Source organism: Penicillium waksmanii (assembly GCF_028829765.1).
Source record: "Penicillium waksmanii strain IBT 27052 chromosome Unknown utg000009l:1.0-4314994.0:1.0-4318279.0, whole genome shotgun sequence".
NCBI classification, from domain to species: Eukaryota; Fungi; Ascomycota; class Eurotiomycetes; order Eurotiales; family Aspergillaceae; genus Penicillium; species Penicillium waksmanii.
This window is the reverse complement of record NW_026643255.1, coordinates 3127986-3150668: the sequence shown is the minus strand read 5'-3', so window position 1 is coordinate 3150668 and position 22683 is coordinate 3127986. Positions and strand designations below refer to the sequence as shown.

Below are 22683 nucleotides of genomic sequence, written 5' to 3'. Positions count from 1 at the left end.
TATATTTAGATGCAATGCCCATAGTGTCTAGCTGCACTCCCTAGTAGGTACTACTAGTATACTACTACCTAGCCCTCCAGGTTCTGCCAATGGATCTCCGATGGCATACTCGTAATTAATGGAAATAGTATATCCGATCCCCGCGTCCGGAGTTACCCCGAGTTCCCACCCGGGATTGTGATTGGTGGAAAAAGATTCTCCATCAACCAAACGCTTCGATTGGACTAAACCCCCATGAAAATGGAGGCCACTGGGGCAGAACGAGGGGTGAGGAGGGGAATTATCGTCGCGCGTGGGGGGGGTGACAGGCCTCTATATACAGGCCACGAGTCGCAAATTTCTCCCGGCTCACTTTTCATTATTTTCATTTTTTCCATATTTTCCATATACCCCCCCGTCGTTTCTTTAACACATTTTCTGCTTCAATTCCGCAGTAGATCTTGCCCCGGAAACACTCCCCGCATATCTACGTTCATTCCCCTGCATTGTCATTGCACAGCAAAGCACTGCTGCGCGCAATTGAACCCAATCCAACTATTGCAATCGCCGAATCTTAGTCACAATGGTCAAGATCACTGGTTTCACCACACGGGATGTGCGGTTTCCCGTAAGTTCAAGTTCTCCGCGCAAACTACTGCTCTATGTTGTCGGACTTTGTCTAACGATGGTGTACAGACTTCCCTCGACAAGACTGGCTCTGATGCCATGAACGCAGCTGGTGACTACTCTGCCGCCTACTGTATCATCAACACAGACTCTGACTTCAGCGGACACGGCATGGTACGACCTTGACCTTCCAGTTCAAGACCCCACAACTCGGTTTCGGTTTCATCGGAGCAACCCCGCAAAGACACTAGCTAACTCACCCTCGTTGAATAGACATTCACCATTGGCCGTGGAAACGAGATCGTCTGCGCCGCCATCTCCCTTGTTACCCCGCTCGTCGTTGGCAAGGATCTAGATGAGCTTACCGCTGACTGGGGCAAGACATGGCGCTACCTGGTTTCCGACAGCCAGTTGCGCTGGATCGGCCCCGAGAAGGGTGTGATCCACCTGGCCCTTGGAGCTGTTATCAATGCCCTCTGGGATCTGTGGGCCAAGACCCTCGGCAAGCCTGTCTGGCGTATTGTTGCGGATATGAGCCCCGAGGAGTTCGTGCGTTGCATTGACTTCCGATACATCACTGATGCTATCACCCCCGAAGAGGCCATTGCTCTACTGAAGGAAGTTGAGGGCGGAAAGCAGGACCGTATCCGTGAAGCTGAGGCTAGCCAAGCTGTACCTGCTTACACTACCAGTGCTGGCTGGTTGGGATATGGTGAGGAGAAGCTGAAGAGCCTGTTGGACCAGAGTGTTGCTCAAGGCTACAAGCATTTCAAGCTGAAGGTTGGTGGTAGCTTGGAGGATGATAAGAAGCGATTGCGTATCGCTCGTGAGGCTATTGGTTACGACCGTGGTAACATCCTCATGGTTGATGCTAACCAGGTATGTCTCTCGTATAGTCTATCAACTCACATATTATAGTATGGAAGCTAATTGCGTCTGAACAGGTTTGGTCTGTCCCCGAGGCTATCACTTGGATGCAGGAGCTGGCTGAGTTCAAGCCCTGGTTCATTGAAGAGCCTACCTCTCCCGACGACATCCTCGGCCACGCCGCTATCAAAAAGGCTCTCGAGAACACCCCTCACGGCACCATCGGTGTTGCTACCGGAGAGATGTGCCAGAACCGCGTCATCTTCAAGCAACTTCTGCAAGCCGGTGCTCTCACCGTCCTGCAGGCTGATGCTTGCCGTGTTGGTGGTGTCAACGAAGTGCTGGCAATTCTCCTGCTGGCTCGCAAGTTCGGTGTCCCCATTGTGCCTCACTCTGGTGGCGTTGGTCTCCCTGAATACACTCAGCACCTGAGCACAATTGATTACGTCGTCGTTAGCGGCAAGAAGAGTGTCCTGGAATATGTTGATCACCTGCACGAGCACTTCGTGCACCCCTCCAGCGTCAAGAACGGTTACTATGTCACTCCTCTGGAGCCGGGCTACAGTGTCGAGATGAAGGCTGACAGCATGGATGCTTTTGCGTTCCCTGGTGAGGAGGGTAAGAGTTGGTGGCGGTCAGAGGAGGCGAAGGACATTCTGGAGGGACCTCGGGTGGTATAGATTAAAATAACTTTTCCTAATATCCTTACGTGTATTCATGTCAATGTTTATATTATAAAATATTCAGTTTCAGTCTTTTGGTTCTGGTAGGGTATTTCATTTGTTCGCCTTATTTGGCAAACTGCACCATGGCTGTGGTGTAGAATATAATACATCAATGAGGCTAGAGTCATCGTCTGAGAAGGGGGCCCAGGACTCAGCCATAAAAGTACAGAGAGCACCGCTGCAATGACAGGCGCTGGATGAGGGGCATCTCCCCCGTTATCGTCCAATTTTAGCGCCAAGCCATCCGATCATTCAGATGGAATGAGAAACACAAAGTTGAGGATATTCAGTAGTATGTATAGCTCAGCGCCATTGGATACCAAAGAGTTTTAGAGAGCTGGCCACACTGGGTCGCTCCGACGCCTTCTCCAAAACAATGCGTGAGTGTCCCTTGACATCCAGAGCAAGGAGTTGGTATTCCCACTCAGTTTTGTCCAGGTGCTTGATCATGTGTACGACGACAACGCCAGAGTTGAGGGGTCCTTCCACCTGAAGAGTATAGTCAGGAAAAGATAGTCTCATAATGGGAGCTGGAGGTTAGTCTCTTACATGGAAGTTCATACGAAGATGCTCACGTCCTAGTCGATCCTTCTCCTCGGTGGTGCTGTGCCAACTTATCAGCGACAGAGGTTCAACGTGTATAAGTGGAGTTCATGCGACTTACGCAATAGGTCTGTTTCGTTGCCATCGGCTCGATGTATTCTCGCCAAATGCCCTGATCTCTCTCCGATCTCCAAGGAGCTTTGTGCACCGAGAGTCTTCCTTGATGCGATCCACAGCCTTCTCAAATTGCCAGGTTCGGCTATTTGGCGAAACAATCTCGGTCCAAAAAAGGTAGAAAACACCACCAGTGAGAACTGCGCCAGCAATCACAACCATAAAGTTTACGGACTGTTGAGTCGCACGCGACACCTTTTCCCTACCACTCAACTCGCCCCACTCGTATCTTCCATCGTCCGACAGCACCGTGATGTTCCTCCTCTTTCGAGGCCCGGAGCCTAGATCGCTCTGGGTGGCATAGAGTCGTGTGATTTCGTACGGGATACGGGATGAGGAGCGCAGAGCAGTGGAGATTTCGACGGAGGCTCTCGGGAGAGCACGCAAATATTGAGGATTCATGCTGGACGTGCGTTCAAAAGCAAAAGCAAGGCCGTCATGCCCATGATGCGGCGCAGTCCCAAATGCCGCAGAGTCGATAACGGCCGATAGCGAGGGCTCACGTGCTTGTGAAAGTTACAATACGGTAATTTTGCAAGGCGGGTGGCGTAATTCCTATAGTCAATGGTAATCACTGGTAGTCACTGGCCACTCCACACGCATTCGGCGCCACCGCCAGATTGCAAAATACACCCAGGCACAGAGTCCTGTCCAGTCCAATCCAACTCCGACCACGTTCGTCCTTCGCCCATTCCTCCCCAAGTCTCGGCTTCTTTTTTAACACTGCTGGACATCTTTTCCCCTCCCCCTCCAGTTCACCATGAGTGCCTCCAAGGCGCAGTCTCAAAAGATCTTTGAGAAGCTGAAGCTGAAACCCGCAAACAAGGTGCGCACACCACCCCGCCATCCCCGGTGCGGCCCTCGTGTTATTCAGAGCATTGGTCACTAATATGATCCTGGCGAGTAGGTCTGCTTCGACTGCAACTCTAAGAATCCCACCTGGTCATCAGTCCCACTCGGTATCTATCTGTGTCTCGACTGCTCGGCTCACCATCGCAACCTCGGTGTCCACATCTCCTTTGTTCGTTCGACCAACCTCGACCGTATGTATTTTGTGATCTTCGCCCCCTTCGACCCATTAGCGCCTCGCGCCCGAAATTGACTAACACATGCGATTCAGAATGGCAATGGGAACAGCTGCGAGTGATGAAGGTGGGCGGAAATGAGTCGGCGACCAAATACTTCCAGTCGCACGGTGGATCTGCGGCGCTGGCGAGCAAGGATCCCAAGGTCAAGTATACCTCCAATGCGGCTGTCAAATATAAGGAGGAGCTCAAGAGACGTGCTGCGGCGGATGCGCAACAGTCAGTATACCCGCTTGAACGAACATTGGACAACCTCGAATATTGGTGTTGATGGTTATTGTTGATCTAGGTTTCCCAGTGGGGAGGTGGTCATTACCGACTTGCCCGCTGGCACTCCATCCGACGGCTCGAACACTCCTGCTGAGGCAGATGACGATTTCTTCTCTTCTTGGGACAAGCCCTCCATCAAACGCCCCAGCAACCCTCCATCCCGCACTGGAACGCCACCTGTCGTGAGCCGAACCGGATCCCCTTTCCTGAACGCCGGCGCAAACGGATCTCGCTCAAAATCTCCACTATCCGCGTCTGAGGAGAAGGCTTCCTCTCCTGCCCCGACTGCCATTCGCCCTTCCTCCTCTACTCGAAAGATTTCTACGACCAGCGGTGCTAAGAAGGGTGGCGTTCTGGGAGCCAAGAAGGCACCCAAGCTGGGAGCGAAAAAGGTGGTCGCTAGTGACATTGATTTCGACGAGGCGGAGCGTAAGGCCAAAGAGGAAGCCGACCGTATCGAGAAGCTTGGTTACGACCCCGAAGCTGAGCAGGCTGAGGCCGATGCGAAGGCCAGAGCCGCCACTGCGGCCGCTCCCATTGCTTCTCCCGCCCCTATCAGCCCAAGCCAAAGCAAGACCCACGAGCGCAACTCTAGTGACGTCGAGCGCCTTGGTATGGGTATGAACAGACTTGGATTTGGCCAAGTGTCAAAGCCCGCGGCTCCCAAGAAGCTTGGCTTTGGTGCCGTTGGCGCTGCCAAGTCTCCTATGAATGGTATAAGATTCCCATCCCAGCCCTCCCAGTCAGCAGCTAATATTTTCACAGAGGAGGAGCTTGCTGAGTCCCGGTCGCGCTTCGGCACCCAGAAGGGTATCTCGTCTGATGAATACTTCGGTCGCGAGCGCTTCGATCCCAACGCTCAGGCTGAGGCTAAGCAGCGACTGCAAGACTTCGGCGGTGCGACGTCGATCTCTAGCAATGCCTACTTCGGCCGGCCCGAGGATGAGCTCCCTGCGATGGATGACGGTTATGGCGATCTCGAAAATGCGGCCAAGGACTTTGTCCGTCGCTTCGGAATCACTGCTGGAGACGACCTCGAGAACTTGTCTCACATTGTCGGCGAGGGGGCTACCAAGCTTCAAGGTCAGTTTTTCTAGTTTTTTTTTCTAGTTTTTCCAGTATATACAAAGTATTCGGAACGTTTGGGCGCTGACCGTGCTGAGCATAGGTGCCATTCGCAACTACCTGAACAACTAAATGCCATGACTACATATTATTGTCATATCAAATACCTACTTAGCAAGCCTACTATTGATCCCCCCTTCTTGTGATGTGTGACGTATACTTTTGGCCCTCCAACACCTCGTTATCAACCACGGTCCCCTTCTTGTTCATTCGCCTAAAAAGACCACCGTCACGGATATTTAGTTATTGGAGATCCTCTGCTCGGATGATGGGTGGATGCTCAAGAACCTTATTTACTATTTGTTTTCCTGCTTTGTCATGTTTTCGCCATACCACACGGATGAATGCAAGACCTTATTCCCTTTGTCACTTCCTATGTCTTTTTCTTAGTATGATTTCGAACCAGTCGCAAAATAAACGGATAAGCTTTGCACCCCTTTTTGATTTGGAACAACTTGAAGTGACACCATGGGAAGTGCATGTATCAGAATAGAAAATTGAGACTAATACTAGTACTTTTTTTTTCAGCTAAATGAATACCTACTAGTAGGTACTACCTCGTTGCTATTTCCAAACTTGCATGAGTAGTCCAGTGGAGCCATTAGCTTCTCTAGCAAGCCCTACCAATAGATTTTGTAATTATAGCCCTTGAAAAGGCCTGTTCACCAAGCTTAAGGCTTCGAGAAGTAAGCGTTCGCCATATTCAGAAGGTAGGCTGCATTTTTATTCTCAAGCCGACTTCTCATTCCGCTGAATATCTCCGCCTTTTCAATTCTAGTCGGTTCAGAGCCTCGATGGCTAACGCAGCATGAGCATTCCACTTTGCAATGGCCTGTGCCTCTCTCATAAGAATTCGTAGCACGGAGCGCACAACAGCCACAGCCACGACTGCAACATCCTTTTCGACCCACACAATCTGTAATCAGCTCTTTGCGCATGTACCATCTGGGGTTCTTGTGCAAATATTCGTAGTTATGCTTCGATGGGTATGCATCAAGCATGGATTCTGCTTCGTAGAGTTTGTATGACACTTCGTTCCACTCAAGTCGAACATTGTAAAGTTGACTATGCAAATCTTTGACCAGATTCTTGTTGGAGTCGCCAGACGTGCAGGCACTGCCAATTTTCCTTTTGATCCTTTCCTGCTGCTGGGCGTTCATACGAAGCTTGTAATCGGCGATAATGATTTTAACCAAGATATCTCGGCCGTAGTCTTTACAAATAAAAGGACGTGTGTTACTGTACCGAAGATGTGCGATATAGTCATGTTAATCAGTACCTCGCTGGCCGTAGTGTTTTGCAGCGTGGAATCTTCTATGCCAAAAAGATTCATGGCCCGTGAACAATTCTTCCAACATCATTTGGATAGGTGCTGATCGACTGATCGGACTTCCAAGGTTGAAGGTAGTGGTGTAAAAGCGTAAAAGGGTGTGCTGGATATCTGGAGATGGGATAGCTGCTGTGGAATATATCTGCCAGTGGGTAGTATGGTACACAGCAAGAGGTTGAGTAGTACTAGAAGTTCAAGTTGTTGCGATAGAAGAAAGAAAGAAAGGTGTAACCAGCTGTATCTGCGGGCCGCATCTCGAAATGGAGGCCGCTGCTGGAAATGATAGTGTTAGAAAACGGACAGTAATTACGTAGGGAAATTTTCCAACCGATATTTTGGCGTTGAGATATAACGGAGATTTATAAGAATGCTGATTGTTCTACTCGATTTTTGGAACGAAACTTGAAAGCGGCCAATGATGAGGGAGGTCGGAAGATATAAAATTGTACTATGGGTTGCTACGAGAATCAATATCGAGCATCAGGAATATCTCATGACATTAGCCCTGTCTTTATCCCTTTGCAAATGCATAGGTACTTTAGGGCATGCCAGTAGAAAGTCTTTCGTCAAAGGTAGCATTCAAAAGTTGGTACTAGCTAACTAAGGTCATCATCTGTTGCACAATGTATATTCACCATCTGTGGCCTCGTACTCGTATTGAGGCTGAACATCTTCTCACTATCTATGCTCGTCAAGATCCGGACGAATCCTGTCTACGACGACGTTTGGTTAGTATTTACCTCATAAATCTGGCCTGAAGTCCTCAATCTATACTTGAACATACTATAAATGAGCATTCAACTGCATACAATAAGCAGTTTCTTGGCATGATGCAACCCATTTCAGTATGAAGCCTGAGGCACCAACCGTGTAAAGCAGGCTATTCCGTCCTCATTAACTAGAATTTCTCCATAGATAACTTAGAACTGACGGTGAATTGTAGATGAACAGAATGCCATCTGATTGACTGCATAATTCGCTCAACCATGGGTGCTTGTGACGCGGGGGCTAAAGTAAGGGGGTAGATATACTCCCCGTCTCCGCGGGCTCCGCCACAATGCCGAGACTTTTGAACCGCCGCATTAGACCGCAATTTTTCACCACCGTATTAGTCGTCATATTGCATGCCATTGCAACCTCCTGGGCCCGTCGTCCTACTATTATTTCTCAAACATCACTCCTATTCCATATGGGCCAATCTAGCTTGATTCTCGACTCTCACTTGCAAAATGGGGCTGATGGATGATTTCCGCTTGCGACGGTCCATCCTTGCCACCAATAATGAAGATAGTGCCGCCAACGAAAAGCCCCATAACCAAGATTCTGCCCAGGGAGATAGACGATATAGCTTCTTCAGCACTCGGCTTCATTGCGTCGTCCATGCCGACAATCTTTCATCGTTACAGTCATTATGTGACCCCTTTAATCATCTCATGGAAACGGGCGTGCACATCGGGCTTTGGTGGCTTCATGTGACATCACCGTCTAATGAGGATATCGAGGTGCTGTCACGTTTATTGGATATTCACCCCCTCACGACAGAGGATATAAAAATGCGCGAAGTCCGAGAGAAGATTGAGCTCTTTGGTCCTTATTATTTCGTCTCCTTGCGGCTTCCTCTCGAGCCGGACGCTGTTGCGGGAGATCTGGACGACTCGGATAATTTTTACGGCGTCGTGTTTCACGATAGCATTTTGAGCTTTACTTTTGATGATACCCCCCACCCTGCGCATGTCTGGAACCGCATCAAGGAACACCAGAGTCATTTGTCGTTGACTAGTGATTGGATTTGCTACGCTCTTATGTACGCACCCACCTCACCCACCCACCGTCTGCAATATTCAAATGATTACCTTACCTTTGTCGGGCCTCATGAGCTAACTTTCTCTCCGAAGTGATGATATCGTGGATGGATTCGCACCCCTCATAGACCGAGTCACGACAAGCGTGGAAGTAACCGAAGACACACTGGATATAACCCAGCCCGACGACATCGGCCTTGCTTTGCAGAACATCCACAAATATCGCAAAGAGGTCACCCACATCCGTCACCTGCTCAACGATAAAACGGACGTCGTGAGGTGCTTCGCCCGTCACTGCAGTAGTCTGGGTGCTTCGCCTTCCGATGTCGCTTCATACTTGAGCGATATCCAGGACCATGTCTTGACCATGATGTCCCACTTGACCAACGCAGAGCAGATGCTATCGCGATCCCAAACGAAGTTTATGAGCAGAATCGCGTTTGATTCTACTCGTATGCGCAATCAAATTGCAGAAACCCTCAGCCGTCTCACTGCGATTGGATCAATCGTTGTACTCATGCAGGTCACGACGACTTCTTTTGGTATGAACGTCGAGGTGCCTGGTCAGGATGTAAAGAATGTGGCGTGGTGGTGTGGAATTTTGGGATTCGAACTCCTTGTCGCGGTATTGCTTTTGTTCATTCTCAGGAAAGCTCGGATTATATAGATACCTCCCGAGATCCGTCATAAATATAGTACTTATCAGCGCGAATATATGCTGGAAGAATACATAAATAGCTTGTTGATATGCAAAAGAAGTTGAAAACATCAAATATTTTGTACGCCGAGTTGGACCAGCTGAGCTCCATGATGAATGAAGAGAGCATTCTCAGTCCGCCCTATGCAATGTTGAACTCAAAAAAGAAAATCATCAGTCCGCCAACCAAGAGGACCTGCCTGCCTTGTTATACACGGTATATCGCATCCGCCACTTTAGTCACCTGCCACATCTCATGCACATCATGCACACGAACAATATCAGCGCCACCGGCCACACTAGCCGACACAGTTGCTGCAGTACCCCAAACTCGCTCACGCGGGGTCTTCACGCCAGTGATGTGGCCAATAAATCGTTTCCGACTGGGACCCATCAACCAAGGGAAGCAGTCAAGTCCCTCCGCCTCCCGCAGCCGAGACAACTCACGTAGAATCTCCAAATCCTCCGGCTGATTCTTTGCGAAGCCCAGACCTGGGTCAAGAATAATGCGCCAGCGGCGAATCCCAGCTTCCTCGGCAGCTTCGATGCGTTGACGCAGCTCGGCCGCAACGCTGGGGATGACTCCGTCGGGGTAGTCGGTTAACTTGGTCATTGTTTGCGGGGTACCACGCATGTGCATCAAGATGATGGACTTGCCGATACGGGCTGCGGTAGGTAGCATCTCGGGATCAAGGGTACCGGCCGAAACGTCGTTGATAATATCCGCGCCAGCAGCACAGGCGGCTTCGGCCACCCTTGCGCGGTAGGTGTCGATGCTGATGGCGATATTGGCGGCTTCGGGGATAGATGTGCGGATGTGTTTAATTGCGGAGACGACGCGGGAGATTTCTTCCTCTGCGCCTACGGGCGTTGATCCTGGTCGTGTGCTCTCGCCGCCAATGTCGATGATAGTGGCTCCGTGGGCAATGAAGTTGCGGACAGTTTCAGTGATGTAGGTCATGTCTGATGGGGCGTGTTTTCCGCCGTCGGAAAATGAGTCTGGGGTTAGATTCATAATAGCCATGACGTGCGTATTGCGTTTAGCGTCTGTTGCGTGGATGGCGGGGAATTGGGGAGAAATTGGCGTTGTTGAGTATGGTGTTGGCTCTGGGGGTGGCAGAGATTTGAGATGATCTATGTATGTTTTGGAGTTCTTGCCAGATTGAGGTGGTCGTTCATGAGGGATGAGTCTGGTTGTATTAGCTGGATAGGTTCGAGATTGTAGTATGTGTCAGATCATGACCTACTGGCAGAGAGGGCGGAGCACGAAATCACGCTCTAGCATTAAATTATGCGGAACGTTCAGGCGCTCGTGGGAGAATATTTCTTGATCATACAGTAGAATGTCGAGATCAATAGAGCGCGGGCCCTTGTCAATCAATTTCATTCTGCCGAGTTCATTCTCAATTGACTGAAGGGCGTCCAACAGGTCCATGGGTGCGAGGGTTGTTTCAACCTTGAAGCAGTTAGTTTTAGTCAAAGTATGGAGAAGAGAGGCAAAGAAAAAAGAAAAAAAGATTTGGTTCTCTGCGGGGGAGTAATACCTCACAAACTCCATTAATGAATGTACCTTGATCAAGGACATACATCGGGGTTGTCTCGAAAAGAGAACTCGTCCGTTTGACAGTGATACCAGCTCGGTCCAACTCAAGACAAGCCTTTTCAATCATTTCCACTCGGTCTCCAACATTACTACCGAGGGCAATGAAGGCCCGATGAGTCTGCAGGCCATCTTGCACACTCATCTTGGCACTTAGACGCGGCTCTTGCCCGCAAGAAAATCTCCGCGCGTAAGCCTTCAAGTACGATAGCGGGGTCATACGCTTCGGGCGGACATCTTCACTGCGCAAGGACAAGACTGTCGGGTCGCGCATAGGAAATTGATCTAGCTAGGCTTAGTTTTGAATCGAAGGTAGCAGATGTGCAGTGGAACAAGGGATGTAAAAAAATGCATGGCGTCCCGCAATTTTTTTTTTTCTGGGGCGATACAGATAAATGATAGATAACGCCATTGCGGCAACATGGAAATTGAAACGGTGGAATTGGGAATTGCGGAGGCAACCTACTCGAACGCGCAGAAGAAGTAATACTATAACTATATGTTAGAAACAATTCTTGGGAATATTCCTCGGCGATCAATAATCAGCGACCTGCCTTCTAGCCCAATACCCGTGAAAAGACCGAGCGCAATGCCGCGTCGAATGCGGAGTCCCCGGCTGTAACGGTAACCGTCTAACCGATCTCAATGGCTGTGGTGAGGAGAGAATCTCGCGAGCACAAGTGCATGCTGATAGACAATGGCCAGATCCTCGGTACAGTGCCCCTGAGCCCATCCTTGCGGTGATTCAATTAGGAGGACCCTAGTTTAGTGTTGCCATTACGGAGGAAGGGGCCAGATGCACGTGAGGAGACCCGGTGCTTCCCCGAAAGTTCTGCCTGAATGCCTTGTTGCCTTACTGCCTTGGTGCCTTTGGAGTTAGGTGTCAGCCCCCTCCTCAATTTGGGCCGAGGCTCATGCCATCATCTGTGAAAGCGCCTCGGCTGACTGCTTCTTATAGGTGTCCGCTTTCCCCGGATTCTTCGCTCTTCCAGTTTTCACTTCCAAAACACATCACATCCATCATGGCTTCTCCTCGTATGCTTCACCGTCTTATCTCTAATATCAGATCTTCTTGCTAACCATGTCTCTGCCTCAGAGGTCATCCGCACTCCCATCACCGATCTGCTCAAGATCAACCACCCCGTTCTGCTGGCAGGCATGAACGTGGCCGCCGGTCCCAAGCTGGCTGCTGCTGTCACCAACGCCGGTGGTCTGGGTGTCATCGGTGGTGTTGGCTACACCCCCGAGATGCTTAAGGAGCAGGTCGCTGAGCTGAAGAGCTACCTGAACGACAAGAACGCTCCTTTCGGTGTTGACCTGCTGCTCCCCCAGGTCGGCGGCAGCGCTCGCAAGACCAAGTGAGTTCTCATCCCATGTGACACCGGTGGTATCCACTAACTTACGATTTTTCCTTCCCAGCTACGACTACACCAAGGGTAAGCTCAACGAGCTCGTCGATATCGTCATCCAGGAAGGCGCCAGCCTCTTTGTCTCCGCCGTCGGTGTTCCCCCCCAAGGCCGTTGTTGACAAGCTGCACGGCGCTGGTATCCTCTGCATGAACATGATCGGTCACCCCAAGCACGTTGCCAAGTGCCTGGCCGTCGGCGTTGATATCATCTGCGCCCAGGGTGGCGAGGGCGGTGGTCATACCGGCGATGTCCCCACTACCATCCTCATTCCCGCCGTCGCCAAGCTCGTTCAGGGCAAGACGAGCCCTCTGACCGGTCAGCCCGTGCAGGTCATCGCTGCCGGTGGCCTTTACAACGGTAACTCTGTTGCTGCCGCCCTCATGCTCGGTGCTTCCGCCGTCTGGATCGGTACTCGCTTCATCCTGGCCGATGAGGCCGGTGCCCCCAAGGCTCACCAGGAGGCTGTCCGTACCGCTGGCTTCGAGGATAACATTCGTACCATTATCTTCACTGTATGTGATCACCCTGATTGATATTTGTATTGACGTTGTATAACTTACCAACAATTACTCTAGGGTCGCCCCATGCGTGTCCGCAAGAACGAGTACATCATGAACTGGGAAGATAACCGCGCCGAGGAGATCAAGCAGCTCACTGCCAAGGGTGTTATCCCCGTCGAGCACGACTTTGAGAACCTGCCCGATGACATCGACGATGACTACCTTGACAACGCCCGTCCTTATCTGATGGGTAAGGTCTCCGCTGTTGTCGATGAGAAGAAGCCCGCCAAGGCTATCGTTGATGAGCTCGTTCACGATGCTGCTGCTCTCCTGAAGAAGGGTGAAAAGATGGTTGCCAAGCTGTAAATAATTCTCGTTTTTTGTTGTCTCATCTAGCATACTACTCGGTCACAAGTACATAGTTCAATAAGACCATTCTTAAAATATTGATTATTTCCATCAGAGAGAGAATTGCATGAAAACTCAATATCATATTCTTTTATATGTACAGGTAGTAGTATTCGAAATCAGCTATACCTCGGCACCTACTAGCAGCGGCAATGTACTGCCAGTGGATTTGATTTGACAGGTCTTGGTTAAATCTCCGAATTATGTAAGTTTGACTGTGGGTGTTGCCTGACCTGCTCCAACCTCCTTGCAAATACAACTTCCAACAGGACAACAATGCATCTAAAAAACGCTTCCTTATGGGCCAGGCCCTTCAGGAGTTCACATAAGCTGACCTAGGGATGTACTTTATCTGGGATGCTGCATCGCCTTCGGGTAATTAGGAAAGGACATTCGTCCTGGCTTGTACTAAGCCTTGGCCAGTCATCCTAATTCACGAAGACTTGATGTGAACATGGAAGGAGCTTGGAACCACTTGATCGAAACCGAACTAGACATCAACCTTGTAAAGATAAGATGCAACTGCACTCCAGGATAGAGTTATGATACTATAAGAAATGCTTCTGGCTTGCAAAAGACGTCATTATGTCCTACTAGTAGAGCCCTCCGCATAAATTACTGACCTCCGACTCCCAATTCGGCGATTTGCTCGGTGATGAGGGTAAATGCACCCATACTTTCAAAATCCGCCGGGTTAGTACAAGGGGACGTGCCCTTCCAGACTTCGAGTACTGTAAGTAATCCCCGTTCGACTCGGGGGCCCGGCTTTTCTCTTTTTTCCCTTTTTGCTTTCACTGCCTCATTTCTCCAATTTAAGTATATTTTTAATAGAGAACTCTAGTCGAATTTCTCTTTTGCACCTATTTGTAGAGAAAAGAAACCCCCCCTACACACCCCGGAGGCTAGAATATGGCGATTTCCTCTTTGGGAACCGACTGGTGCTATCACTAGAACTGCAAGCATACATATGAGTATTCCTAGGATTATCTGGAATAAATTAACAACTCTCATTAAAGCTTCGTATTGATGTTTTGCCCTTAGGCTATTGATTCGATGTTATTCTCTAAACATGCCTATCACACATCACATGGGTGGCGGGCCCCACCTGTATGTAAACAACCTAAACAACATCAACAACGTAAACACAAAGCGTTTGTTGCAGGAAAAAGAAAAAGAAAAAGGAAGTTGGTAGCTAGCGGACATCATTAAACTGTTGACCTGGAAGTTCTGCAAAAAAAGGCAAAAAGATCAGCCCCAATTCAGCTTCTCCTATCCCACATATGGACTTTCCTAGAGGAACCAATTGTTCCCCTAGACCATAAGGGTCTACGTGCCAAGAAATTACCTTCTTAGAAATAAAACCATTCCATTACTCTCCTTTGGTGACCGGTCCTGCGATCCAGAGCGGTGCTACCTAATCAGGGCCCTTTGAAAGTCATGGATCAAGTCATCGCCAACTACAGCCAACCTTGAAATGAAAAGCTCGGGTTTGATTTTGATCCTTCATTTGACATAAATCCAACTAGGTTAAGTGCCATTGTACGCAAGCTCATTCGAGTTGGAATATCTAGTGATTGAAATGCAATAGCCCGGCGTTGAAGGTTGGTTACGGCCAGAGGGGAGTCGATCTAGATTATATTGCATATTAGGTTTATTCAAAGATAAAGGCGAAAGCTAGAGAAATTGATGGGATGGATGAAATGAGGTTCTAAAGCCTTTCTTCTCTCGGTGAAACAGGAAGGCATAGAGAAAGCAATAGCGAGCCAGAGTGTGAGAGAAAGAGGGGAAACCTTGGAAGAGGGGCATGGTATCACCTTGACAGACCTAGAAGATCAGAAACCAGCTTACAAAACTATCGTGAGCTACGTAATCACCCCCCCGCATCTTGTTCACCCTCATCCTTAGGCAGGTTAACCGCCGGTCCAGATTCTGGAGATCGATCGCAACGGAACGAACCGTAGATCAAGGAGATCCCAGAAGAGAAGGTTTCTGGATAAGGAGATCAACAGCGATAGCCACAAGGATCGGAGGCCACCGAGGGGATCGTAGCGTGCCTATAGACACCAAATAGGGGGGGATAAGTGATGATATGCAGTATGACGAGGGTCAACAACAAACCGTAGTTAAGATGACCGTGCATATCAACGTCAGTTGTGGGCCCGGGGGAAGAGTACCTGGAGAGATGGGAGCCAAAGGGGAAACGATAGGAGGAGTCGGACTCGCTGCACCGCTGATAAGAGCCAATAGGCTGGGCTAATGATTTGCAGCGAGGACGACACATGGAACCGGGGATGATGCCAGAAAGGGGCCAAACAGTGGTGCAGATCCGGGGCTGACTCCCGATTACACGAATAGATTATGATAACCCTATGGTCATCTCCGCTATCACGAACCGAACATCTACTGGGAGCCCAGCGCCTGCATCAGCATCAGCACCAGCATCTGTACTCTGTACCCTGGTCCCTGATCCCTGATCCCTGTGCTCTGCTCCCTGGCGCGAATCCGGGACATTCTAATGCCGCTGGCGATCGGTCGGCTTGGAGCGAGAAAGTGCATGAGACACCCTCGTAGCCGGCTCAACCTGCTAGATTGAGGGTTCTCCGCATCGTATCCCGTCTGCAATAGGGATTAAACAGACCCAGACCTTGTGGTGACGGACCTCGGGCTGTATGGATGGTGTTGCCACACTAAATTTGAGTTGGGTGATGCAGGGACCCCCGTGCGGGGAGAGCATGCGTTGGATGAGACCCCGGGGAGTCAAGTCGAGTCAAGCTTTCGTGGGGTTCAGATGTGAACGCAGTTCGGCGGTTCCCGTGGGAAGTGTACAGCATGGGTACATACTTTGTACCTGGGTAGACCAGTAGACCATGTGGTTGGAAGCAAAGCTTAGCCTGCAAGACATGTTATCAGCAGCCATCATATTAGTGGAAGGTGTACTTCGTACTCGGTACAGTGTACAACTTGTACAATTTACACTGGGCGTATCTCGCACGGGTCTTATCGGCGGTCCGACCATCCCATGGGATCCCATAGAGAAAGCATTCAAGCATTCAGCCAGTGGGAATTCCTCGATGGAGTCCACTTTAGTCGGAAGCGACCTCGCGTTTCGCGTTGGGCCCCAGCAGTTCCACCTGCGATAAGACTATGTACCACTGCTGATTGGTTGAAGGTCAGCCCAAGTGGGTACTAAGAGCTTGTCATTTGCTTGTGTTCTGGAAAAATTCCCACGAGGGGGTCCCTATCTCGGAACCTTTGCCACGCAAAGTCTGCCAGTGCCATTCGCCAGTGGGGCGACTCGGACGCGCCCACAGGAATTTTGTGGTTCATTGTCCATTTGCTGGTACTATATTAGATCCTCCCCTTGCCGTGGAACACAAAAAAAGAAAAAAAAAGTTCGATATGTGAAGCTGTTTCTCTCATCCCTTCCAAACCTCCTCCAATTCTCCCTCTTTGGGCTGAGCCTGAGTCTGAGTCCGAGTCCGAGTCTAAGCTCTTAAGCTCCTCGCGTGCACTCATTCTTCTTTCAGTCGACTTCGATTTTGACGTGTAACGTTTGACCTCGGCCTCTACCTCGCGACTTCAACTTCCACCAACACGATGCGGTCCAAATTCGGTTTTGGGTCTCGTGACGTCGAGAAGGCGCCCCAAGTCGACAACACCTCCTACGAAACTTACAGCAATGAGACTAGTGACAACGTCAACGTCAACGACCACTACCAGGACAATGTCAGCGATGGCGCAGTCCCTGGCGAGAGCTTCGAGTATGGTAACTCGATGTACGCCAAGCTCCAGCGCATTGCTGGAAAGATCAATGTCGAACAACGTGGTATTGAGCGTGTGCCTGAGAACGAGCGCACAGATACCTCATATTTCAACATTGGCAGCATGGTATGTCGAGTCGTTTTGCCTTCAATTGACACACAACCTTGGGAAGAACACACCCACTGACTCCAATCCCTCTCATCTATAGTGGCTAGCGGCAGACATGGTCTCTAGTTCCTTCGCCATTGGTGTCCTCGGAAAATCCCTCTTCGGATTGGGAACGATCGACGCCTTCCTGGTCTGTCTGTTCTTCAATTTGCTGGGTATCTTGACCGTTTGCTTCTTCTCGTGCTTCGGTCCTCCCTTTGGCCTGCGACAGATGGTTTTGTCGCGTTTCTGGTTCGGCTGGTACCCAGTGAAAATCAGTGAGTAACCCCAAGACTATGCATTGCGCGCAAGAGAGAGAAAGCCAACTCTAATCCACCGTTTCCTAGTCGCCGTCCTCAACGTCATCGCCTGTATCGGCTGGTCCGCCGCCAACGCCATTGTTGGTGCTCAGCTTCTCAATGCCGTCAATAGCTCCGTCCCCGGTTTCGCCGGTATCCTCATCATCACCTTCTGTACCCTCTTCGTTACTTTCGCCGGATACAAAGTCGTCCACACCTACGAGAAATGGAGCTGGATTCCTACTTTTATCGTCTTCATGATTGTCCTAGGTGTCTTTGCCCACTCGGGTGATTTCCAGAACATCCCCATGCAGGCTGGTACCTCGGAAATGGGAGCTTGTCTTTCCTTCGGTTCTACTGTCTACGGCTTCGCTACCGGTTGGACAAGCTATGCCGCCGACTATACCGTCTACCAACCCGCCGATCGCAGCCGCAAGAAGGTCTTTTTCGCAACCTGGCTGGGTCTGATTGTTCCTCTCCTCCTGACCGAATTCCTCGGTATTGCCGTCTACTCTGCTACTGCCCTTAATGGTGGGGACAACAAGTACACAGACGGCTACGCCACCTCTGGCAACGGCGGTCTGATCGGAGCTGTTCTTGACCCGCTCGGCGGATTCGGCAAGTTCTGTCTGGTCATCCTGGCCCTGTCCATCATCGCCAACAACTGTCCCAACATCTACTCCGTCTCCCTGACCCTGCAAGTCCTGCACCGCTACACCCAGCGCGTGCCCCGCTTCGTCTGGACCTTCTTGGCCTCGTGCGTTTCCCTCGCCATCGCCATCCCCGGCTACTCGCACTTCGAGACTGTCCTGGAGAACTTTATGAACCTCATCGCCTACTGGCTGGCTATTTACTCCGGCATCACCATTTCTGACCACTTTATCTTCAAGCGTGGTTTCGGCGGCTACCATGCAGAGAACTACGACAAGCCTGAGAAGCTGCCCCATGGAATTGCTGCCAGTATTGCGTTCTGCTTTGGCGTTGCCGGTGTGGTCACCGGCATGAGTCAATCCTGGTGGATCGGTCCTATTGCCAAGCATGCTGGTGTGTCTCCCTCTTATGGTGATGTTGGCTTTGAGTTAGGCTTTGCCTTCTCCTTTGTGGTCTATTGTGCTTTGCGACCGCTAGAGTTACATTACTTCGGTCGTTGATTTATATTCGTTCCATTTGATGTATATAGCGGGTTGTACTGGATCATAGTGCTAGTTTTACTTAGTTTGGCGTGCATAGGCATTGCCTCAATCGATTGCATAAGCATTACTTTTTGAATGTCTTTCCCTGATATTCACTATCTTAGTTGTGACCTGATGAAGCCCGAGAGTTCAGTCATTCGGGGTGCGGTCATATTTCCGACGCCTAACCACCGGTACCTTTCCAGTTGTCCGACCCTGAGAATTCAGTAGCTCCCCCTGTAGTCTTCAACTGACAAGTGAATCTACCGCCGTCAACTTCTTTAGGAGCAATGATTTGTCCGTGAACTCAAACATTCGTTGCTTTTAAAACTTTGGAGGCTCTGATGATTGATATGTGCATACTTCAAGTTTCAGGTGGCTCTGGGAATGGCTAGTACTAGTATTCAGGCACTCTCTGCCTGTTCACCACTGACATTGTGTCTGGGTTGTAAAGTCTCCAATGGGGCATCTACGGCGTAGTTCATAGCCAAGCGCAGATCACCCAGAAAAAAGCAGCAAATACAGGCGAGCAGACCAAACGGAGCTGCAATGATGTATACCACTCTTAAGCTGTCCGCAAAAGCCTGTTTAGCAGCGTTTGTCCCCGCTGAGAGAATGCCAATGTCAACACCAGCGACGCTACTAAGTGCTGATTCATCCCCAGCTGCAATGGCTTTGACGAAATCCCCGACAGAAGTAGATGGCAGTCCCGCGTCAAGAACAGCCTGAGAAACATAGTCAGGAATAAACTTTTGAACCCGGGCATTAAATGCAGCGGAAAAAACAGCAGTGAAAACAGTGGCGGCTATTGCTCGAGAGCAGGTCGTGGCGGCGGTTGCGGTTGCGATCAGATGATGTGGTGTTGATAACTGCACAGCAGCAATGAGAAGTATAAGAGGAGAGCCGAATCCGAGACCTGCGAGACCTGAAAAAGCCAATGCACTTATTTCGTCCTTTGGTTGTAGTGTAGCAAGCCCGACAACGCCCGCTGTGAGGAGGAGAAACCCAATGAACAGTGGAGCTCGAATTGACCGAAATCTCGTGCTCACGTATCCATATATAACTGTGCCGATTCCACCTGAGATCCAGAAGGGCTGTTCCCGGGCAGCTAGCAAAAATGCATCTTTAGTGAATAATTCAGTGGTTCTTATGAGGCTGGCAATTAGTATCTCGTACGGACTTGAGGGATATGTGAGTTGCCACTTACAGGACTGGATAGAAAATTGTGTATGAAAAAAGCAATATTCCTTCGATAAAAATGAGTCCGACGCATAGAGCGAATGTGCGTCCTCCTGTTTTACCTCCACGGAACAATTCATGATGGAGAATTCCAGTCGTTGTAGCCTTCCACTCGTAAATTCCAAATGAGAAGAGGCATAGAATACCGATGATAATAGTCGATAGCACAGGAGCTGAAGCCCATGCATATAACCCGCCTCCAAGATTCAAGCCAGTCAAAAGCAGCGTTATACCAGCAGTGAGAAGCATAAATCCCGGCAAATCAAGACGTGCGATCTTCTGTGTCAGTGATAAATGATCGAAGTCCGTATGGCGCTTGGGAGGCTTATAGCCAAAAAACAAACATATTGCAGTCAGCCCCCAAAGTCCCATTTGAAGCCACTAGTTGAAATTAGTGACTGGTCTCCCTTTTACTTGGTTTGTCTCACATAAAAGTTACGCCATCCAGTGTGGGCATTTGCTTTAGTAAGGGCGCCAATGATTAGCGGCGCCGAGCATGCGCCCAAAGCTGCAGCGACGTTCATTCCCGCTTGGGCCACTGGAATAATTTAGCATTTCTTTCAATCATATCCAAAACTGGTGAGAGTAAGTTCTTACTAGGCCGCCATTTTCGAGGAAGAATCTCGCTTGGGACACAGTATGCCAGAGGCACAGTAGCGAAGCCAAACCCAATCAAAATCTGAGCACCAATGAGTCGGTATATGCTAGTAGATCCTGGGGCAATCGCAGCTCCCACGAATGCTATAACTGCAGGTCCAACTAGTAGTTCCTTGCGCGTTTGAAATGTATCCGAGGCGGAGGATATAAGAGGGGCCAAGACGGCTTGAACTAGCGATAGAGAGTTTGGAACCCAAGTACCGACCGCCGTGTTTTTCAAATCGGCTTCAATAAACGAGAGCTGTTGTGAGTTTATGCTTGTTAGTTGGGTGATTTGTTGAGTCAAACTTCGCGCTGAATACAAGCACTTACCGCTGCTGGAGGGCCCATCAGGCCAAAAACTTGCACAAGGTTTAGTAGGAACATAGCTGCAAGCGCGAGATATGTCGACATATGCAGCTGGGGCTCTTCATTATCCACGTAAACCAAGTTTTCCGGTAGTTTAGTTGTCATATCTGGTGCATTTGCTGCATATTCAACCTCTAACACCGGCGAGCAACCCCCAGGGTCTTTCTCTGTCAAAGACATTGGCAGAGCATAGAAGATTTCCGTTTATATCGAATATTGAAATCCTAGAAATTCAAGATTTGGGAGAATTCTGTCCACAGTAGACATCTAATTTTCTTTTATTTCTTATTCTCACTAGGAGGCATTTAGACTGCGGCATTAGCGCGGCTGGGTATAGATCGGTTGTTCCATTAGTTCCCCGCAACCTAGATAGGCCCACTTCCCCCGCAACCCCAGATTGTCCCCATTTCTTGAAACCTTATTGGCGTATTATTCCCTTTTTGAATGCTCAGAATTGACTTTCCGGGGTATCTGCCCCGGTTGGTGGTTCCACTACTCCACTAGAGGTCTACTAGATGGCTTTTCTAAGAATAATATAGCTCACAACACTGATAGGGAGATCCCGTGTGTCATAGATCGATGTGATAATTTACTAGCACCATGCAGTTCTTCCCATGGTGTTTCAGGGCAATAATACGCACAATAGATTACTCGACACATTGTGGCAGCACACTGGAGTATTTAAATTTTAACTGGAAGGTCTAGTATCGGCATGATATAGAATCTGCAAGCAAAACCAGCTTTTGTACTTTCAACCAAGAGAAATCTCTGGTCAGAATTTCCGAAACAAGGCGGTCATCATCGGTACCAGGTAAGTCTTGCTTTACTTGGTATCCCTTCTGTCTCAAGCAATATGCCAACAATTTATAGCTCTGCCTTGGAAAATCCCCCGCACCTTTAAAGTCCACCCCCTCGTGACTCGAGAGTGGCAGAATGCGAGATATTTTGTCATTCATGTATATGACTTCCATACTTAACATCTTCCGCAGCTGGCAAGATTGTCCTTCGAGCATTTCCAGTCTAGAAAGAAACAGACAACTGGAAACAAGCTCATACTCGACCCCGTCCCGAGTGAAGCGGCTGGTGATATTTCCGACCGATATGGAGAACGCTTTCGAATTGTTGATTGCTACTTCAGCTGGTATTATGTTGTGAATAGCATTGGATCCCTTTTCCGAAATAAACTTGGATCCCTGAACAAAGCCGTCGATATCACCTTGGTACCTATTTATACATGAATATCCATTGCCAGAGCGTAAAGGCTAAATGGGGTTGTGATTCCTACCAAGTGATATCTATGTTTGTTTGAGATGCATCGGAATGGTAGCATTCTCTCAGCTTTTCCCATTGGCATGAGTCCCGATTGTATCTCTCGCGCACAACAAGAGACTTGATACGAGCCTCGGCTAGGATTTCTTGATCGTTCATGATTTTGCTAATAGAAATAGTTTGATTCGATTGAAAATTGGAAAGGTATATCGATGTCTTCAAACAAGGCTTATTCAAGTTGAAGAGAATTTTAAATTGTGAGCAATCCCTAGTAGTATCTTGTCATCAATAATGTGAGATCTATACAAAAGTATATAAGCACCACTTTTAAGATTGAATTTCATCGAGATCTCGGGCATAGGGATTGGGTGAAACCACCTTCGGGTATAAATTACCGATCGAAGGGTTAGAAATTTTCCAGTGACCACTCGTACTATCATTGCGTGGCATGATGAATGGATTACCGGATTAGGCGTCTGTGTCCGAATATAGTTAAGAGAGGCGGCGCCCAAAGCGGTGAACAGTGCGAGCCTTACCCAGGGGAGGCCGAATTAGGCCCCCCCGCTTGTCAGCCTCCCCAGCTGGCTTAAACCGAGCATCCCCCGTCAAGGGAACTTCTCTTTTCCAACAAGAGCTAACCAAGAAGAT

General features: G+C 49.4%; 9 protein-coding genes across 9 annotated transcripts; 5 read left to right on the top strand and 4 right to left on the bottom strand.

Moving 5' to 3' along the window:
- Positions 1-562: 562 nt before the first annotated feature.
- Positions 563-2153, top strand: N7481_011520 (L-fuconate dehydratase; the record flags this gene model as incomplete). The annotated part of the gene is made up of 4 exons (XM_057270739.1): positions 563-607; positions 676-780; positions 880-1485; positions 1551-2153. The coding sequence occupies 4 exons, from the start codon at positions 563-565 to the stop codon at positions 2151-2153; spliced, it is 1359 nt and encodes a 452-aa protein (XP_057117913.1).
- A 348-nt stretch (positions 2154-2501) lies between these two features.
- tim21 lies at positions 2502-3317 on the bottom strand (the record flags this gene model as incomplete). The annotated part of the gene is made up of 3 exons (XM_057270738.1): positions 2502-2687; positions 2748-2802; positions 2863-3317. The coding sequence occupies 3 exons, from the start codon at positions 3315-3317 to the stop codon at positions 2502-2504; spliced, it is 696 nt and encodes a 231-aa protein (XP_057117912.1).
- A 358-nt stretch (positions 3318-3675) lies between these two features.
- On the top strand, positions 3676-5467 carry N7481_011518 (ADP-ribosylation factor GTPase-activating protein; the record flags this gene model as incomplete). Its single annotated transcript, XM_057270737.1, has 5 exons — positions 3676-3741; positions 3823-3958; positions 4036-4219; positions 4290-5353; positions 5439-5467. 5 exons carry the CDS (start codon positions 3676-3678, stop codon positions 5465-5467), a joined length of 1479 nt encoding a protein of 492 aa, XP_057117911.1.
- Positions 5468-6137: 670 nt separating this feature from the next.
- Positions 6138-6756, bottom strand: N7481_011517 (uncharacterized protein; the record flags this gene model as incomplete). The annotated part of the gene is given in 3 exon segments (XM_057270736.1): positions 6138-6293; positions 6307-6608; positions 6675-6756. The coding sequence occupies 3 exon segments, from the start codon at positions 6754-6756 to the stop codon at positions 6138-6140; spliced, it is 540 nt and encodes a 179-aa protein (XP_057117910.1).
- Positions 6757-7954: 1198 nt separating this feature from the next.
- N7481_011516 (magnesium transporter CorA family protein) lies at positions 7955-9194 on the top strand (the record flags this gene model as incomplete). Its single annotated transcript, XM_057270735.1, has 2 exons — positions 7955-8529; positions 8621-9194. 2 exons carry the CDS (start codon positions 7955-7957, stop codon positions 9192-9194), a joined length of 1149 nt encoding a protein of 382 aa, XP_057117909.1.
- Positions 9195-9432: 238 nt separating this feature from the next.
- Positions 9433-11098, bottom strand: N7481_011515 (folic acid synthesis protein; the record flags this gene model as incomplete). The annotated part of the gene is made up of 3 exons (XM_057270734.1): positions 9433-10414; positions 10472-10680; positions 10769-11098. The coding sequence occupies 3 exons, from the start codon at positions 11096-11098 to the stop codon at positions 9433-9435; spliced, it is 1521 nt and encodes a 506-aa protein (XP_057117908.1).
- Positions 11099-11846: 748 nt separating this feature from the next.
- N7481_011514 (nitronate monooxygenase) lies at positions 11847-13100 on the top strand (the record flags this gene model as incomplete). Its single annotated transcript, XM_057270733.1, has 5 exons — positions 11847-11859; positions 11921-12182; positions 12244-12260; positions 12307-12746; positions 12810-13100. 5 exons carry the CDS (start codon positions 11847-11849, stop codon positions 13098-13100), a joined length of 1023 nt encoding a protein of 340 aa, XP_057117907.1.
- A 3639-nt stretch (positions 13101-16739) lies between these two features.
- On the top strand, positions 16740-18501 carry N7481_011513 (cytosine permease; the record flags this gene model as incomplete). The annotated part of the gene is made up of 3 exons (XM_057270732.1): positions 16740-17030; positions 17113-17329; positions 17399-18501. The coding sequence occupies 3 exons, from the start codon at positions 16740-16742 to the stop codon at positions 18499-18501; spliced, it is 1611 nt and encodes a 536-aa protein (XP_057117906.1).
- A 425-nt stretch (positions 18502-18926) lies between these two features.
- On the bottom strand, positions 18927-20946 carry N7481_011512 (uncharacterized protein; the record flags this gene model as incomplete). The annotated part of the gene is made up of 5 exons (XM_057270731.1): positions 18927-19645; positions 19824-20142; positions 20190-20299; positions 20359-20659; positions 20731-20946. 5 exons carry the CDS (start codon positions 20944-20946, stop codon positions 18927-18929), a joined length of 1665 nt encoding a protein of 554 aa, XP_057117905.1.
- Positions 20947-22683: the final 1737 nt, after the last annotated feature.